Source organism: Zootermopsis nevadensis, unplaced genomic scaffold (assembly GCF_977971745.1).
Source record: "Zootermopsis nevadensis isolate Lab colony 2312 unplaced genomic scaffold, Znev_1.0 Znev_ptg000009l, whole genome shotgun sequence".
NCBI lineage: Eukaryota > Metazoa > Arthropoda > Insecta > Blattodea > Termopsidae > Zootermopsis > Zootermopsis nevadensis.
In genome coordinates, this window is record NW_028259141.1 from 5,318,077 (window position 1) to 5,337,188 (window position 19,112).

Genomic DNA, 19,112 nt, shown 5'->3' on the forward strand with positions numbered 1-19,112 from the left:
CGTTTGGAAGTAGAGGGCCATCCACTTCCAGTTTATCTGCATTTTTCAGTCAACCATTCAGTGCTGTACAACATGGCTTGAGTGAGGTATGCTATTGAACAACATGTATGCTTAGTGAAACGCTGTTTCAAATATGAGTCTACTGGAAAATGTCTTTGAAAATTTCAGCACAAATTTCCAGAAAAAAAAACAGTTCCGAGTAGACGAAGTGTACACTGCCTGGTCAGTGAGCTGTAAAGAACGGTCATTGCTAGACAAAAAGTCAGATAGGAAACTAACTGTTCTGACAGAAGAGATATTGGACAACGCTGGTGCTCGACTTGAAACTTCACCAAGAAAGGCCACAAAATTATTAAAACTGCAACAATATAAGACTATGGTAGTTAATGCTTTGAAGGAAACATGATCTGTTGCTTCATGATGGATAATTTGATCAGCATTTAATGTATTATTCTGATGAAGCCATGATTTCCTTACATGTAGAGGTGAATTTTCAAGAGTACAGGAAATTGAAGACTTATTCACAAACTTCTGTTTCATGATGAGTACATGCAGAATAATTATACATTTCTTTTATGTCTTTCCAGTTAATGCTGCCAAGTACATGTACATTCTAAGCCCACATCTCACTGAGACGATGGAAGGAAGGATATGTCGTTTCCTGACAGAATTCTGCAACAGCTGTTATGGTGTATGAGTTTGGAAGCACTGTGGGAGGTGACCACATAATTAGCCATGATCTGTGGCCCCCATGTTCCCTCAATTTAATAGTTTGTGAATTTTATTTGTGGGGAAGTTCAAAAGAATAACTTAATAAGCAACTTCTGCCATGAGACTTTAGCAACATCATTCTCATTGTGGTCGTAGCTTATTACTTGAACAGGGCGCTGTAGCATTACATTAATTTATTATTAATAACGGAAGTTTTTCAAGATACTGATCTGATTTATGAAGTTTCTGGGAACAGATTTCATTATAGTAAGTACCAAAAATGAAAAGACATCCTTGTGTTAGAATTTAATAATTGTATCTCAACTCTAACCATGCAGGATTTGGGTTTTTCACAGCTGTGAGTCTGAAGATTACTGTCTTCTGGTTTATTGTGCCATGTAGTCCAGTAGATTTCCACCGTCTCAGAGGTCATACTGTGTCCGTCATCAGGACAATGAATGTCAATAAACCTCAGTTTTTTTATCATAATTGCTATATACAGTGCTCTTAGTAATGTTAGGATAGGATACCACAGCTCACCATGGCCCTGATTTCAACACCACTGGACCAATTTCAACCGGTTTTGACAGATCAGTACAGGGTGCATTATGTTATCTTAAGTGACGTTAGGTTAGATAAGGTATAATGTGTCTGAAATGACGCTTATATCTGGGCATTATAATATACCGAGAGGTATAAAGAGGGTGAAACTGGGTCACTTGTGCTATAGCCGATGAACGAACAGCTGCACTGTTGTGGCCAGACTTCGAAGTGAAAATTTTGTATCAGAGCAGTCGAAGAAAAAAGAGCGGATCAGTGAAAACTGCCTAACAGATTACTTTTTTTTTTCCCCGTGAAGCCTTTATTTTGTTTGTCATATTCTAAATTAAGTCGAACAAAAACTACCATTCCTACTGATGTGGTGCCATCTGGTGATCGATTTCTTTACTACAATTTCTTGTTCTCTGGTGGTCAAACCCTGAACCGGGTCAATATAAGCATTCGTATTTGCTGTGAGAAGTTAGGTTGTGTACTTTGGTATATTATATTTTTGCCATTGGTATTGTGGTGCTGTTGTGCAGCGTTTACATAGTTTTTGGTTAATCGACTGGAAACTCGGATATTTGCTTAAAAGTACGTATGCACATTTCACGTCTAGGCACTTATGTGTAATGTGGAGTCTGCGTATTCGTGGGCGGTGATTCTGAAGATGGCTGTTTTCTAGTCTGTGTATTTCTTAAGGCACTTTCGTTAGGAATATAGTGCCTGTGTACTTTGTATACTCCTAGTACTAATATGGTATCAATGTTTATGAGCAGGAAGGTAGTGTTTATGTATTTCTTAAGGCAGTATTAAGTTGGCAAAAGTTACGTCGTCGAAGAATTGTCACTATATTATGGCCACATATGTTTTTGAAATTATGGTTTAAAGTGTTGAGTGCAAGGTAAGTCAGGTGTAGCCTATATATACGTGTATGGTTCTATTTTTTTGTGTGGAAATATAATTGCTGTCATGCTGTGAAAGGGTGATAAAACACTTTTCAGCAAGGGACTGAAGAATGTCACTGCAAGATTACACAGTTTTTTCCAGGGTCGCTCTGTCAGGAGTTATCCACTGTATGTTGGTTATATGGTCTGCATTGTTATCTTCAGATCTCTGTTAAATATGTTTGCTTAGGTTGTTTGTGCTTGGACAAACAGTTAAACTATTTACTTTCTTCTCTGTCAAGTTATACAGTTTTGTGCCTGAAATCATTTATGTCACATTCTGACAAACAGTACACACTTTCTGCAGCCAGCACATACTATTTTTTTTTGCCTATCTCTGAATACTTTGAAAATACGGAGATAGAGCCCCATTTCAGAAACGTCGTTTCTATTTTATTATTTTACTAGACGATGGAAAATATCCAAAGAACTTTTTATTTAAATACTTTTTCTGAACTTTGATATTAAATTGTCACCTTTGGGGTTTGTAATAAGAGGACTATTTTGTTGCTCAATGTCATAGTTTCTATAATTCTGATTTGTTACACATTCTAACAATTTATTTTCTTGTCTGCTATCCATTAGGTATGTCAATCTCACTTTTATTATTGAGGAAGTCTTAGAAATGTTTGCCTAGGGACACTTAATCGAACTTGTAATACATCAAAATCAGTAATCAATATCCTTTTGCTTCCTAGAAATATACATATATTTTTCCGAAACATGACATATTTAAACACCATCTTATAATCAGTAAATTTTCTTACAGAACTTGGGCATATATTCCAAGTTGGATAAAGTTATCAGAAGTATGAGGCTACATCATTAGGATTCATGCAAGCCACTTACTTATGCAACCCACAAACCATCATGTGTGACGAACAAGATGTAAAATTAGAAACGATTCAGCATTCTCCTGCAACAGAAGTGCCAATAGTTATGTTGCCGAAAGTTGAAGAAATTGTTCCTTCTCTGAAGGAAACCATGGTGAGTATTCTATGCTTGCGCGCACAGAAGACAATGCAGTCCTCCTGTTACTACATTTTCATGACTCAGCCTTTCTGTCTGTTTCTCTGTATTGGTCTCGATTGTTCCATATCCTTGCCACTTTCCTTGGTTTTGATTGGTCATTCCCTCTGGCCTGGTGTTTCTCCTAACCCTGTATAAACCATTCACATCATAACATCCTTACCACAGTCCTGAAGATGGAGGCAATATGTTCATCTGAAGAATTGGTATCTATCTTTGAGTCTGTATGGTATTGCAACCCAAAAGGCCAACATGAACATATTCACCATCTTGAGAACCTCAGATCTGAGATTTAGAAGTTTTCTTTCAGAACTTTTATTTGAAAATAATTGTCAGATTTGTCCTGAAACTATTTTATGTATGTTGCTTTCATGGCACCTCTGTTCTATTTCTGGAGCCTTGCATTTGTGGGATTTGATTTTTAGAAGTACATTGTGTGATCATTTATTACATGTACTGTTTCATGTTTTGCATTTGGACACGTACGGAATGTATTATTTAACAAAATTAAATTTTATCTTACAGCAGAATACTGTTGAAATCAAAGTAGAGAATGATGCCTGTGGTTTGAGTGAAGAAAATTCCATTGCCATAAAAACTGACGAGGTTTGCTTACCGTCATGTGCCTTTGTGAAGACCGAACCTGAGGTGAGACTTGTTTTCGTATGTCATTTGTGCTCATTCTTGTGTGTGTGTTTATGTTACAAGTCATGTATAATATAGCACCCCGTTTAGGGAATGTTTATAAGAGTTCAATAAGTATTAACAGAATTTAATTCTTAAACGGTCATTAATTAATATTAATTCTTCAACTTCATAATTTAATTGTGCTCTGCTCCTCTGTTGGTCTAGTCCTGTGAGTAAGGAACAAATTTGGTCGTATGACTTGGACAGTATATGAGAATTCATGATACTAATTTATTAAGATTTTATCACATATGTGATACAGAATAACATAGAATGCTTTTGCATTCCATTAAGAATATTGGGCCTCCAACAAGTGTAAACAATGGCTAAACACTGAAATATATTGCATATTTATAATCTGTTATTTATTTATATTAATAGTGAATAAGTTGTTTGGGGGAATGTAATATATCTGTTATTAACAGGAACGATGATTATCCTTATCATGAAATTTATACAAAAAGTCATACATGGCACTAAGTGGGGGTGAGTGGTTAGCGTCACGCCGTTGCCGCGCTTTACGCCCGGGAATGGACCCTGATGCCCATTGGATAGGAGGCTGGGTGGATCGCAGACCCGGTCTGGACGCAGAGGCTAGGAAAAATCCTCTGCCCCTGTTGGGGATCAAACCCCGGTCGTCCAGTCCGTAGCCAGTCACCACTGATGGTGATGATAATATTTAAAAACAGGTGTATTCTCTTAGATGTGGTGCAAGACAGTTACATGAAAGTGTATCCTATTTCATGTAATGAAAGAGCACAATCGTGATACACGTACAATGCTTTTACAGAACTATGTGGATTCACTGGAAGTGGAACCTGATTTGTATAGGGAGATGTGGTCACCTACTAATGATGGAAATGAGAGCATTAATATAAAAGTTGAGCCTGTCACAGATATACAAGAGGAGGAATATGAGGTATCAAAATCATTTCCATTTATGAAGACTGAAAATGAGGTGAGTTGTATGTGTGCTTGTTCGCTGTTACGCACTGTACAGGGCTATTCTAAATGATGTTAAAAAAAATTAAATCCGTGGCGTAACAGCTCCAGAGAGCCAAAGCCGACTAGCTTGACTGCCGGCCTCACGTTCACATGCCTAAGCAGAGGTGAACGATCATCCAACCAGATATAGGGTGACATGTGGTCAGCACGGTGAACCCCCAACCATCGCTAGTTTTCATGACCGGATTACGCTACTTATTGTAGCTCCCCAATTTCGTCATGATGCTGGGTTGGCACCGGTCCCATACACTGGTCGAAAGCTCATGAGAAAATTTCTTCTCCCCCGAGACTCAAACCAGCGCACATGCTGTATCGCCGGTCCAAAGCATGATGCCTCAGACCGCGCGGCTACGGCGCAGGACAGTCTAAATGATGTTACCGATTTGAAAGACATGTTACTCACGTTCAATGAAATTCAGATGCACAAAATTGATACCAATGGAAAGAGAATCTCTCCAAGTTTTGTTTCAGTACATCACAGGTGTTCAATGTGAGCCCCCTTGGTAACTGCGTGTGAAACTTACACGGACCCGCTCCACTGTTTCCTTGCTTACTGATGGGCAGCCCGTTGACTTTCTCTTACAGATGCAGCCCCCTTTTCTTAAATTTAGAATACCACTTACGAATTGTATGCCCACTGGGTGGATCTGTCGCAAACTTGGTTTGGAAATGCCATTGCACACTAATAACAGACCGGTGAACATGTAAATGCAGGTCACAAAAGGCTCCCCTGTATTCGATGGCAGCCTTTTTCTCTCATATCACCCCTGGCGGCAAACAGTGTTACTACACTGCCGCAAAGTATACCAACATAAACTTGGAGAGTTTCTCTTTCCATCGGTACCAATTTTGTGCATCTGAATTTCATTAAACTTGAGTAACGTGTTTCAGATCGGGAACATCATTTAGACTAGCCCTGTATATTATGAAATGTATCCACACAACAAGTATATTGTTTACTTATGTTCTCATATATTACATATCTTAACATTTATTTTACTTGGTGACACATTTGAGATATAATTAGTCATCATTTGGCTCCTTGCAAACTATATTGTGATTGGTATTAAGCATGTGTAAAATAAAATCTAACCAATAAATATAAGAAGTATAAAAGCCACATATATAGTCATTATGTAATATGATAAAGTATGTTGTTTTTTAATGCGTGCAGTTAGTTAATTAGTTATCCGTAATTGACAGTTGTCTTTTATTTTTCTAATCGTTATTTGTCTCTATCCACATGAACAAATTCCACTATAGTATTTTTCAGCGGAATTGGCGGCTGAGTCGAGTTCTGTTCTTTGTGAGTGACCAATCAGCACAAAGAAGGTCTGTTGGTAAGCAGGGAAACCTCAGTCCGTTCAGAAACCCCGTGGTAGAAGCATCGGCAGCCGCACTGCGTTGTTGCCAATTCTTACATGTTCTTTGCTTAGCGTTGTAACCATTCACTGGAATCCAATGTTCCGCGATGCTACATCTGGCACCACTATTTTGTTTTCTCACCTTCTCGCCCCTCCACCTTCTACCACTACTTCCTACCATGGCACAATACATGTGATCGGTGCACACTTTAGCCGTCAATTCGGCTGAAAACTGTTATAATGTTTGTCCATACTGCCTGATAAGCTTTCTTTTAATGCTACTTCCTGCTTTTGAATTTCTCATACAGCGCCCAGGATCTGTAAATGTTTGTAAACTATAATTTATTTATTTTGTTGCCTTAGTATCTATCATAAATTGTGTTAGTGTTATCATTACTGTTAGGGGTCTGTAAAGCTGTCCCACTATATGCCATGTAGGCACTTGGGGGGGGGGGGGGTATAGCTCCTACTCATTCTTAACCTCAGCACCAGATGTGGGTGAGTGGTAAGCATCATGCCCCGGGCGCACTTTACCTCTGGAAGGGACCCTAGTACCCATTGGATAGTTAGGCTGTGTGGACCCCAGAACCAGTCTGGACGCAGAGGCTAGATGAAAAATCCTCTGCCCAATCAGGATCGAACCCATGTCATCCGGTCCAAAGCCATTCACTATACTGACTGAGCTACCCCAGCTGTAATGGGATAAATTATGATTCTCTAAAGCAGCGTTTCTCAACCTATGGTATGTGTTCCACTGGTGGTATGGAAGCCAATGTTGAGTGGTACATGAACTAAATAAGAGAATCAAAAGTTAATATTAACATAAATAACAGTTGTCCCTGAAAGCATTTGGTTAGTGGTACATTTAACGTGTTAAATTAGAATTAGTGGTACACCAGCGAAAAAGGCTGAGAACACCTGCTCTAAAGGATTTGTGCAAATAGCTGACTTTCATATGGATATTTTGGACATCCTTAATTTACTGTATGTTTGATATACACGTCATTTTGAATGTTTGCTTTATTCTCATCTTCAGGTGATTGTCATTACACTCACAATTTTTTTATTGCCTTTTTGAGATAAGTGGCAACAATTTGGAACAATGCTCTTAGTTCTACAGTGTGGTCACTTATAGAAGAAATATATTAGCTGATCTGTTATGCAAGCTCAGTTGGCAGATCTTGTTCACTTTGGGTTGCACACTATAGTTTCTTGCAACATTTGCAGCTTAACTGGACTAAATTTCTGGCTTTGTACTAGGAATTGGTAAAAACACAATTCTTTGTATGTAGTAATTGTGGTTATACGAGGGTCGCTCATTAAGTAATGCCCCACATTTTTTTTCTCAGCCAATAATGAAGATAGAAAAGTGTACTTTTACATGCTTGAGATTTGATGTTTCCCGCGTTCGTGTACGGAGTTTTAAATGATTCCAACCGATAGCGGAGCTGTAGTGAACTGTTAAAATGGCGTCTGTGAACGACTCTCGTTACAAGCAACGAGCTGTAATTGAATTCCTTGTTGCTGAAAAAGAAACGGTGGTGAACATTCATAAACGTTTGTGTGCTGTGTATGGAAGCTGTGCAGTCGATAGGAGCACCGTTGGTCGCTGGGCTAAGAGAGTTAAAGCTTCAGGAAGTGAAGAAACCGAGCTCCGTGATCTGCCGCGCTCTGGGCGTCCTGCCACAGCCACCACTCCAGACATGTTGAACCGCGCGGATGCCATTATTCGTGAGGATCGGCGCATCACAACTCGACAATTGGACCAACAGCTTTCAGTCAGCAATGGAAGTGTGATTGCAATTATCCAGGCTCTCGCATATTCGAAGGTGTGCGCAAGATGGGTTCCACGAAGTCTCACAGCAGACCACAGGATTCAAAGGAAAACGATTTCTTCTGAATTGTTGGAGCGTTTTGATGCTGAGGGAGAGGTCTTTCTGTCCCGGATCATTACAGGTGACGAAACCTGGATACACCACTTTGAGCCAGAGACAAAAAGGCAGTCAATGGAGTGGCATCATCCTCAATCACCGAGAAAGAAGAAATTCAAGACAACTCCCTCCGCCGGAAAAGTCATGATGACTGTCTTTTGGGACAGTGATGGGGTCATTCTTGTGGATGTGATGCCAAGAGGTGCGACCATCAATTCAGACGCGTACATCAGGACCCTGAAAACCCTCAAGAAGCGTTTTCGACGAGTTCGGCCTCACAAGCATCCAGCAGAAATTTTGCTCCTGCATGACAATGCACGCCCTCACACAAGTCTGAGAACCCGGGAAGAAATCACCAAATTGGGTTGGACGGTGCTACCCCATCCACCCTACAGTCCAGATCTGGCACCCTCCGACTTCCATCTCTTTGGGCCACTTAAAGATGCTATCCGCGGAACAAGATTTGAAGATGACGAGACCGTGATTCAAGCAGTGAGGACATGGCTACGTGCACAGGACAAGAGCTGGTACCGGCAAGGCATGCATGCACTTGTTCCACGCTGGCGTAAAACCGTACAAGTTGATGGGGACTATGTGGAAAAATAGTATGTGTAAAGGAAACATTGATTTATATTGTCACTAAATTTGAGCCATCTTGAATAAATATGTTCTGAGGAAAAAAATGTGGGGCATTACTTAATGAGCGACCCTCGTACTTAGGTCATTATTTTTCCCATTAAGGATTTATGTAATGTTTCTTGCGTTCCCTTTTTTTAACAGATGACTCTGAATGAGCATCAGTTCATAGATAGTGAGAATCATCCATCTGCCTCTGAAGTAATTAATGAATCATTAAGCCGACAGAGTAATCTGAAGACGCATCTGTGCATATATAAGGGGGAACATCCGTATGCATGTGTTGTGTGTAATAAATCGCTCTCCCAGAGAGGTCATATTAAGAGTAATTTACACGTACACGGTGGAGAGCATCTATATACCTGTGATGCGTGTAGTAAATCATTCACGAGGCGCTGTAACTTGAAGAGACATCTGCAGATTCATAGTGGCGTACGTCCGTATACATGTAACGTTTGCAATAGCAGATTCAGTCAGAGAGATCATCTGAACAGACACTTGCGAATTCATAGTGGTGAGCGTCCGTATACTTGCGACGTGTGTAAAAAATCATTCCGTGACCAGAGCAAGCTGAAGAAACATCTGCACACTCATAATAAGGAGCACTTATACGCGTGTGTCGTGTGTAATAAATCGTTCAGCGAGCAGAACGCACTGAAGATACATCATCGCATTCATAGTGGGGAGCTTCCGTATTCTTGTAATATTTGCAATAAATCATTTAGTCACCCAAATACGCTGAGGACACATGCGCATATTCATAGCGGGGAGGAGCAGTATACATGTAAAATTTGCAACAAATCATTTGGTCAGAGAAGTTATCTCAAAGTACATCTACGCATTCATAATGGTGAACGTCCATTTAAATGTGAAGTGTGTAATAAATCGTTCACTGAGAAACGTAAAATAAATTCACATATGCGCACTCATAATAGGGAGCGTTTGTATGCGTGCGTTGTGTGTAAGAAATCATTTAATGAGCAGAACGCGTTGAAGATACATCAACACAGTCATAGTGAGGAGCTTCCGTATGTCTGTATTATTTGTTTTAAATCATTTAGTCGCCAAAATACACTGAAGAGACATCTGCATATTCATAGTGGTGAGCGTCCTCATACATGTCACGTGTGTAGTAAATCATTCATTGATCGGAGTAAATTGAAAAGACATCTGACCATACATAGTAGGTAAAAAGTATAGTAAAGCTGTCCCACTGTGTACAGGATAGACAGTATAGCTCATACTCATTCTTAACCTCAGCACTAGATAGTGGTGAGTAGTCAGCGTCACGCCCCTGCCACACTTTACTCCTGGCAAGAGGGTGGGTGCAGAGGCTAGAGGAAAAATCCTCTGTCCCCGTCGAAGATCGAATCCCGGTTATCTGGTCTGTAATCATCCGTTATACTGACTGAGCTACCCCAGCTCCACACATAGTAAATAGTATTCTTATTGTAGTGTATTTCAGTAATTGTATTTGTATCCTTGATAACGAAAGAATGGCTTTGTTTACACCAGTTATACGATTGGTAGAAATTTATTCATTGATGTACTTGAGGCAAATGAAATAATACTTGAAGTAATTGCTCTTAATATATTTCAGTTTGTTGATCTAAATCACACTTGTTATATTGTTGACTTCTTCACTTGACACTTTCCTGTCTTATAATTACTGGACTCTGCAACCAAGCAGCTGGTTTGTCAGACTCCGCAAGTGTTTTATACCACCGCAGAAACTGTGACTTCTGGTGTCATAATTTAGAATTCGGTAGAACATCTGAGAGGCTAGTGCACACAGCTTACTGATATTGTTGAATAACGTGAAAGGGTAGAGGCCTTGCGACGAGCTGATCACTCGACCAAGGAGTCTTACCAAATGTGAGCGAGCAAACCAAGAAGAGAGGAAAAAAGCATACCCTGCCGAAGCAGGACAAATGCTAGGAGCGGAGGGTGAAAGGGGGCATGTTTTCACTCTGCAGGTTCATGACACTAGGCTTACAATGTTTGTAATAAATTATTCAGTGAGCAGAGTAAATTGAAGATATGCCAATACATGACAGTGGAGAGTTACCATTAGACTCCACTGTGTGTAATAAATAATTAAGTTGGGAGAGTAAGGAAAAGTAATATGTTTGCACTGCTAAGTTTAAGGTAACAGTCTGAAAATGTTACCTGGTTTCCTAGCTAAATATCACATTTTGTTCCACTCATTAATTCAGTATTTTCTACCCTGTCTGTCAAGTTACCTTCTTCACGAGCATCTGTGTTTTCCTCGTCAACATTTATTTGATGTTCTGTGGGATAGACGCTTTACACAGAAAGTATCTTGTACTATTAGAATTTACTTAATAGTTGGGTATATGTAATCTTCAAACAGGAGTGTGATTTCAGCATTCATGTTAAATAAATTTGAAAAGTTTTGGCATAACGTGTGTATTATTTTCTAGGTGCAATATGTTATACCAAATATGGTAAATTGCCGATCAAGAATGGTTCTAAATGTAAGGTTATGTTTAATAAACACGTTTTTATTGAAAAGCCTTACAAAATACCATATAAAGATTAAAATCATTACTTATTTTTGCATTATTGCTTAATTAAAGAACACATTGTAATTTAATATAGTGTAACACGTGTATTATATACTAATTATATTTGACTACAATATGAGAAATTGTAACTTCTGTACATTACTGTATTATAGTCTTAATTTTTATGATAAAAGGTGACTTGCAAATTATATTATAACCTCCTGGAGATGGCCTGAGTGGTTAAAACTGGTCAGGTGTTTAATAATTAAGAAACTGTGATGATTTGTGTGTTTTATATTATGGTCCTGTATTGATTTGGACAGAATATAATAGCATGAACATTACAAAGAACTTAGATGAAATTAAGGGTACATAGGTGACCAGAGATGAAGTGAGAAGGCATACTGAAACAAGTAGAGAAGAAGCATACAAGATGACTGATTATGGGATCAAATGGAGAAATACTTAGAAGGCTGTGTTTCTATATGGTGCAGTATGGCAGAAACAGCAGTGAATTATGTTTATGTTGACTTGTGAACATAAGCAGAGATAATAAGATTAAAATGTTGGTTCCTGTGACATATGTCCACTGTCCTCTTTCACCAAGTGTTTGCTGGAATTTGTATTAATGGAAGGGGCTATTCAGTTCATGGAATTTACTGAGGCAGAATATGGCTGACAACTTGATTTGGAACCATAGGGTGAGTTTGAATGTTCCTGTGATACTGGCCATATGGAAGCCACCAACCATGCCTATGATATTAGATAGACACCCTTTATCTGTTGATACCTACATTAAAGAGGACTTAAACCTTGTGTGTTATTGTGGATATACAGACGCCTCTGTCCATGTAGGATTTGAGGTATTCACGGCAGTGAGTCTGAAGATGGCTGCCTTTTGGGTTGTAGCGCCATGTGCTGTCAGTGTGTTGGTTTTGTAAAAGGTGTTCTGTATGAAGAGAATGTCTTGTCGTCAATGATGGGGATTTTGGATTTGTGAGGAAGTGTGACACAGTTTGTTTCATATATTTTTGGCAAAGAAGCAAGATGTTATAACAGGTGTGTTTTCATTATATTTTAACTTTAATAAATCTGTTCTGCAACTGCAATAATCTCATGTGAACTTCATCAAATTGCAGAAAAGCTGGCCTCAATATACTGTGTTTACAAGATACATAATTTAATTTTAAAACATTTTTTTTTTCCAGGATAATTTTGACTGTCACTCAGAGACATTCTGCTGCACAGATTAAAGAAAATATGAATCACAGGTGCTACAAGTAATCAGTTTGAAATATAGGCGGCGTATGACGTCACGACCGTATTGTTCTGCCATCTCTCCAACGCGACGGTGAACTACTACGTAAATATACGTAATAAAAATACCAAATAACGTAGTGTTTCCGGCGAGCGAGAGGCTTGACGATTAGCGATATCTTTCGTAATTTGCGTCAACTTTGTTTAGGTAACCACTGTGTTGTGGTTAGATGTTACAGGTGTGTTTCATCTCCCCAGTTTCGGATACAAGGGTAGCAAACGACGAAGAAGGCTTATATGTGCTGCCATCTTTATTTTCAAATCCTGCTACACAAGGTCTGGCGGTAGGATGCTATAGGCAGATGCGTAAGAAGTCGGGGTAAGTGGATGGACGGAAAGACAACGAGCAAATATATATAGAAAATAGTGTCCAATAGACCCCAGGAACGTACAAATAAATACAACACAGTTATGGTACATTTCAGTGGATAAAACATTAATGGAATAAATCAGGGCTAGGAAATCTGTAGGGTGCATTTGACGCTCGTAATCATTTAATGCAGCCCTTAATTAGCCAAGCAAACAATCGCAAAACAATATTTTAATGAAACGGCAATTTTTAGATTTATACCTGTAAGATTAAAGTAGCATTATTTTGCCGAGGTATATTTTACTGTTGTTAAATCCGTTTGACATTTAACAGTATGAACATTATTGTGGTAAAAATAACTGAAGTATTATAAAATTAACAGTTACATGAAATTAAGACTGTTTGAAAACTAACAGACATTTTCTTTACAATAAACTGAGTTTTATGGAGAGAAAAAAGCTGTTGTCAAGTGAATACCAGCTCTACTTTTTAACTTCAAGACCTGCAGTTTCCATGGCGTTGATTTTTTTCGTCTATGGTCCTCGACGAAGCCTTGAAGTACATAGTTTTTCCGCGATGCGCAAACCTGCTAACTATGGCGAAATCTATGTTTGCCATTACAACCCCAAATGGATATAGTGACTCCACTCTAAAGCTTTCACCGAAATATGACTCATACTTGAGCAACTTAATTGCCAAATCGTCCCCACCCCCCAGTAATAAAATGTTCATAACATCAGATTTAACTCGAAGGATAAATAAAAGAAGTGCGAGGTTGTGCCATAAATTTAAATATGCGGATTAAATTTTGTCACGTTAGATAAATGATGATGTCATTGCTACTACAAACTGTTTGACCTTCTTGAGAATGTTCTGCCCTCTGTTAGCGATTTAGGCGACACATATGAGTCATTTCTTTAACTAACGGCTGTAAAGCAGATGTTCTACAAACTGCAGTAGTAAAACAGCCTAAAAGGCTTTTACCGAATTCCCGTGTTACGGAACTCGCTACATGCAGTCCCTTTTAGAATGTTACGACGTGTTTATTGACGCTCCAAGTGGTGAAGTTACTAAAATGACAATGATGAAATATAATTCAGTATTAAACGGTGAAGATTTGGTATTGTACCACAGGAAGGAAAGAGAATTTGTCTGACAAACTTATGTATTGTGTATTTAAGTCGATACTGCAGTAGTAAATTGTGATAATAGCTATGTCTGGACTGATTCTGGGGCAAAGGCAGTATTCCATTACATTCTTTACTTGTCGCAAGATGTCTCTGAGCTTCGTTGAGGCTTACATTACATATGTTCGTGCCTGCCAGCCGAGGTAAGGGGTTTTATGCGTGTTATATTCGAGGCATAGCAGTTTGGTGACGTCTACTATAGTGTTTATTAGTCATAATTTCTGCCAGAATGGTGTAACACACCATAAAGAACTAACGCATCTGTAGATTTATATTAGGTAGGCCCACTTTCTTGGGAAGCAACTTGTTGAAAAATAACTACTATATTATGAGTCCAATTCACTCTCTTCTTGTTTTGAACATATACGAATTATTTTAGTGCATGACACACTTTATTAACAAACTTTATCATTTAGGAATTATTGATAGTCTGATACGCGAATGTCAACAGTTTATTTAGTTATCATAATTATTGATCCGTGACAGTATAAATTACCCTCTCCAGCTGATTTAGTAATTTAATATTTTTATAGCAACAGTTTATTTCCTTCTTTAAGTTTATTGCCAGTTCCTTGTTGCATCCTGGCTTTTCAACAGCTAGATGCCATCATCATGGAGAGGTTTTTTGCTTGCAGAACAACATTACGAAATTTTTCAATGCGATAATTGCCAGTCATGAATTAAGTTTCGTAACAGTACCAATCCTACATGATTGTACGTATATTGCACGGTAATTAAAAGTTTTTGCGATGAGTATTCTAGTCAGCGCAACCGTGAAGCTAACTTATGTCTTATGAGTCGGCTTAGTGAAGAGTGAATTGTTGTCTTTGGTCTCAAAAATACAGTATTTTAGTTTTCGTAAAAGTTCTATCCACAGGTTAAAATTCGGCCGTACAAAACCTTTCGCATTGTTTCTGTTGTGACTGAGTTTCGAACCAGATAATTACCGAATACAATCGTTATCGCTTGATTCGAAGTGCTTATTTTAAAGTTCTTGATGCAGAAAGTTTGCAGGATTGCAAAAAAGTTTGTACAATCATACCAGAAGGTTAGGCCTTCAGATGAATCCTAGCCAGCTAAAAATAAGCTTATTCTGTATGATGCCGTTTCTCAATAGAGTTGCAAGGTTAATCATTAATTATTATGCCTCGTACTAGTTCAGGAAACGAGTTACAATATAAATGTTTTGTACTTCTTATTAGACTTGTTCATCCATTCAACAAGTGAGTTTTCGATTACGTCATCACATCACTCATCTGATGTCAGTTGAAAGAGGGAACAATTTAAAACTAGGATTCAGTATAAACAGATCGGCAAATTCTTCTGGGATATATAAGCTGTTTGATTGATTTCAGATTGCTTAACGACGCTGTATCGAATAGTTTGGGTACTAAGTTCAAGGTTACCGTGAGATTTTAGGTTTACAAGGGAAAAAAGCAGTAATTTGCTGGTAAATTCCTTCCGGCCATTTTGACTAGTTTATATATTTTCTACCCACAGTGCAATGCAATGACAGATAATATCGATTGTATCATGACAGAATGACGCGTTAACAAAATGACTGATTTACAAGATACTAAAGACTTACGCTTATTTTGGTTTGAAAAATATGCTTTATTAGTGTTTATACGCTAAAATATAACTTTATGTATCTCTGTATAGAGCAGCATCTTAATTATGCCTTTCTGGTATGAAAGGCACATGGCAGAATTATCCCGTATATCGGGGTAATTAGGTCAAATGTGCTTTTGCAAACTTTTGTCAAGAAATCACACGTAGAGCAGGAATTAATATAAAATTCTCCCTGTGTTGTATTAGTAATGAATTACTCACAAAAGATTCGGCGTTTAGTTTTTTTAAACAATGTTCATGAACCAAGAAAATAAATTTTCCCTTAAGGTGACGTTATTGGCCACACTTCCCCTAACAGCCAATTACGGAAGTCAGTGTTCCTAGCAAAGCTTCTGTGAACCTCATTTCTTGTAAGTAAAGTTTGTTTACGAAACTAACCAAATAACTAACTCCATAGAGCGGAGTTCTTGAGAGCTCATCGTTACAAATGTTGTTCACACAACATGAACCACTTTATTAGATTAAACATAACTGCCAGTTGCCTACCTTCAGCCTAGCAAATAATATTACGCCTTCCCCCATGTCAGTATGAACTAAGATGTCAATCAATATGGAGTTTATTTAAATGGACGAAGGAAACAACTTTGTAGACCTAGGAAATGATTCAGATAAAATTCGGTGTTTGGGAGCTACCTAAATTTTCCGACAGATATAATTTGGTTCGTTTCTATCTTAAATAACGTCTAGTTTCCATCAAACTCAATTATTAATTTTTACAATTTTTGTCAGAACAGCTGTAAAATCTTGCCACAGGACTTTAAAAACATAGGCTTAATATTTAATTTAGAGCCACGCATTCTTCTGAGCTTCTCTATTAAGACACGTATCACTCAACGCAAGCAAAACATTGAAAGAAAACGTATTTCTACTATCGTAATTATCTTAAGTTTTTATAAATTACTATACTTTAGATATTTTAGATCTCATCTCTACCATAGTATCTTAACAATATTGATAAGGCGAACACAATTCAAATTTCATATCTGTTGCTTTCAAACAAGCTTCAAGAGAGTACATGAATGCAAATTAATTCGGACTTCATCTGCTGATGTACAATTGAACGCTGTAGCTACGAAGACAGCAGACTATCGTATCTTGTGTGACGTCATTAAAGTCAGAAACTATCGCTCTTAGTTATCGACTGAATGCCCTTTCATAAGATGTTACAAGCGACTAAGTTTGCCCAGACGTGGTTTGAATGCAAAGACAATCATTTATCTAAGCCTTTGTAATCCCAGTGATGGGTGATAGCTCACAGCTTCCATGAATTGTTATAGCAACAGATGTAGAACCAGAGTAGCTAGAGGGTCACTTCCGCCTCACGCGCTATCATTATAGGACAAAGACAGTGCCTGGATATTTGTGGCTGTCCTCAGTACATGATATGGCTTATTCAATGCCTTTAACTGGCTTTTATGTCTATCAGATTCATTCATGACAGCGAAGTCTACAATGCCTGGATAACCAATGTGGCTAGGTTGGCAGTATAACTGCACAACGTTTGTGGTAAACACGCACGTCTGCCAATAGCAGATTTCTATCAGTAATAAGTCAATATCAGGGCAAATAAAACATTCAGATTTGCGAATATCACATTTGAAAAACGTGTACTGAAATCTGAAATATATTAATCCACGTCTGTCGTGATAAAATGTTTAGAGACATACCAACGTAACTGAACGACAGATGGCAGCACCACACATTTACCCACTCTATGGTTCAGAATATTTAAAAAAAAATCGATTGTATACTCTTCTCGTCAAAGAATAGTCCAATTTTCGAAGGTTCATCACCGTGTTCACAAAAGGCCGCCACCGGAACCTATCATAAGCACTCAGTTTAGGTCCGAAGCGCTTTTAGACAATTCGTAACAAATAAGTTTTTACTGTGAGGGGTTGTTTGCCCCCACGCTCAAACCCCAAGCTGTAGGACCATACCTTGTCAGCTGTCCGCGACTGCTTTTCAACATATTTGCAGTTATCTTCCATGTCTGGAGGCCCTGGGAGTGGCTAAAAAGTGTTTAATTTCAAAGCGAGTGTTTTAAAGGCAAAGAAACGAGAAATTCATTTAGTTAACTCTTTAAATGTCGTATTCGAGATGTATTGGTCTCTTAATCTTTTAGTGTTGTTACGCAATGCAAAAGCTTATGACGTAGGGTGACCTGTTCTGGCAGTAGAGATGTTACGTTACCACAAATTTATACAAAAGAAACGAAGACAATTTTGTCTTTAAAAGAACTCGGTATGGAAACAGCTAGGTTTTATATGTTTTAAAAACAATAACAATTCTTATTACCTCAGTGGTAGCGCGGTGTAGGACGTGGATCTTTGCAACTTGGATGCTGGAATAGACCAGTAGTATTCAACCTAGGGTACGCGTGCCCCCGGGGGTACGCGAAGACATCTTAGGGGGTACGTGAAATTTAAAAAAAATATTATTTTATGATAAACACTGAATAATCTGTAATGTAATTTATTTAATTTATTTTAGATGTAGATTATATACTATGTATAACTTGAATTATACACCAACGACTTTGGGGGTACAAAGTTGAAGAGAAATTATACCTGGGGGTACGCGAACAAAAAAGGTTGAATACCACTGGAATAGACGATTCGAATCTCGCTTAATATATGGATGTTTTGTGTGATACTGACTGTTTTAGGTAGAGGCCATGCGATGGGCTGATCACTCGACCAAGGAGTCCAAAAAAATTTATAGAAGATTCATAATTTCAGAAGTAATTCTGAATTTGAACAAGCCACAAGACCTTATCCGTTAAAACTGTTGATGATGACAGATTCTGATGGTGTCATTTGCTACATACGTGATATAATGGTTGTATACTTGAAAGGATGTGATGACATAGCAGGTCGTCTGATCTTAATCCCAATGCTTACACATATCCCGATGTTAGGAATTTGTAAGGTTAGGATAAGTTTATAGCAGATCATCTTACAAGTAAAATCCGTAAAAGAGATGAGTAAATTACTTTCAGATGTGTAAGAAATGCGATGTAAAGCATAATACGAGGCGCGTCCACAAAGTAAGTTTCCCACTCGTCCCACAGCTAGCAAACCTTATATTGCGCGAAGCGACTGTGCGTACGTGATAGAGCAATGACGTAGCATGGAGCATGCACTAACGGCACTTCCCGCGTTCTCACAGTAGCATCGTTGCAGCTGTTGAAGGTGGAGGTTCTTATTCCAGCTCCCGCCGACTGTGAAGTGCGGTCAGTGATAATGCTAGGCCGCACACGGCTCGACGGACAGCAAGTCTCCTGCAGGA

The 19,112-nt window shown here is 38.4% G+C and overlaps 1 protein-coding gene across 4 annotated transcripts; it reads left to right on the plus strand.

Annotated features, from left to right (window-relative positions):
• The first annotated feature begins 1,671 nt into the window (after positions 1 to 1,671).
• LOC110833925 (uncharacterized) lies at positions 1,672 to 13,436 on the plus strand. 4 transcript variants are annotated; one of them, XM_087345643.1, is made up of 5 exons: positions 1,672 to 1,845; positions 2,968 to 3,185; positions 3,753 to 3,875; positions 4,705 to 4,872; positions 12,587 to 13,436. In XM_087345643.1, the coding sequence occupies exons 2-5, from the start codon at positions 3,033 to 3,035 to the stop codon at positions 12,629 to 12,631; spliced, it is 489 nt and encodes a 162-aa protein (XP_087201769.1). In that variant the 5' UTR covers positions 1,672 to 1,845; positions 2,968 to 3,032; the 3' UTR covers positions 12,632 to 13,436. The 4 variants fall into 4 exon arrangements, with proteins under 4 accessions (XP_087201769.1, XP_021928231.2, XP_021928228.2 ...); XM_022072539.2 differs by lacking the exon at positions 12,587 to 13,436 and adding an exon at positions 8,995 to 12,532 and having other exon boundaries at positions 3,756 to 3,875; XM_022072536.2 differs by lacking the exon at positions 12,587 to 13,436 and adding an exon at positions 8,995 to 12,532 and having other exon boundaries at positions 1,674 to 1,845.
• Positions 13,437 to 19,112: the final 5,676 nt, after the last annotated feature.

What these genes read in the sequence shown, in the direction of transcription:
- LOC110833925 (XM_022072536.2), top strand. Translation starts at nt 3,033, where the DNA reads ATGCAAGCCACTTACTTATGCAACCCACAAACCATCATGTGTGACGAA. An exon ending in CTTCTCTGAAGGAAACCATG is followed by an intron (nt 3,186 to 3,752) that starts GTGAGTATTCTA and finishes TTTATCTTACAG; the next exon opens with CAGAATACTGTTGAAATCAA. An exon ending in TTATGAAGACTGAAAATGAG is followed by an intron (nt 4,873 to 8,994) that starts GTGAGTTGTATG and finishes TTTTTTTAACAG; the next exon opens with ATGACTCTGAATGAGCATCA.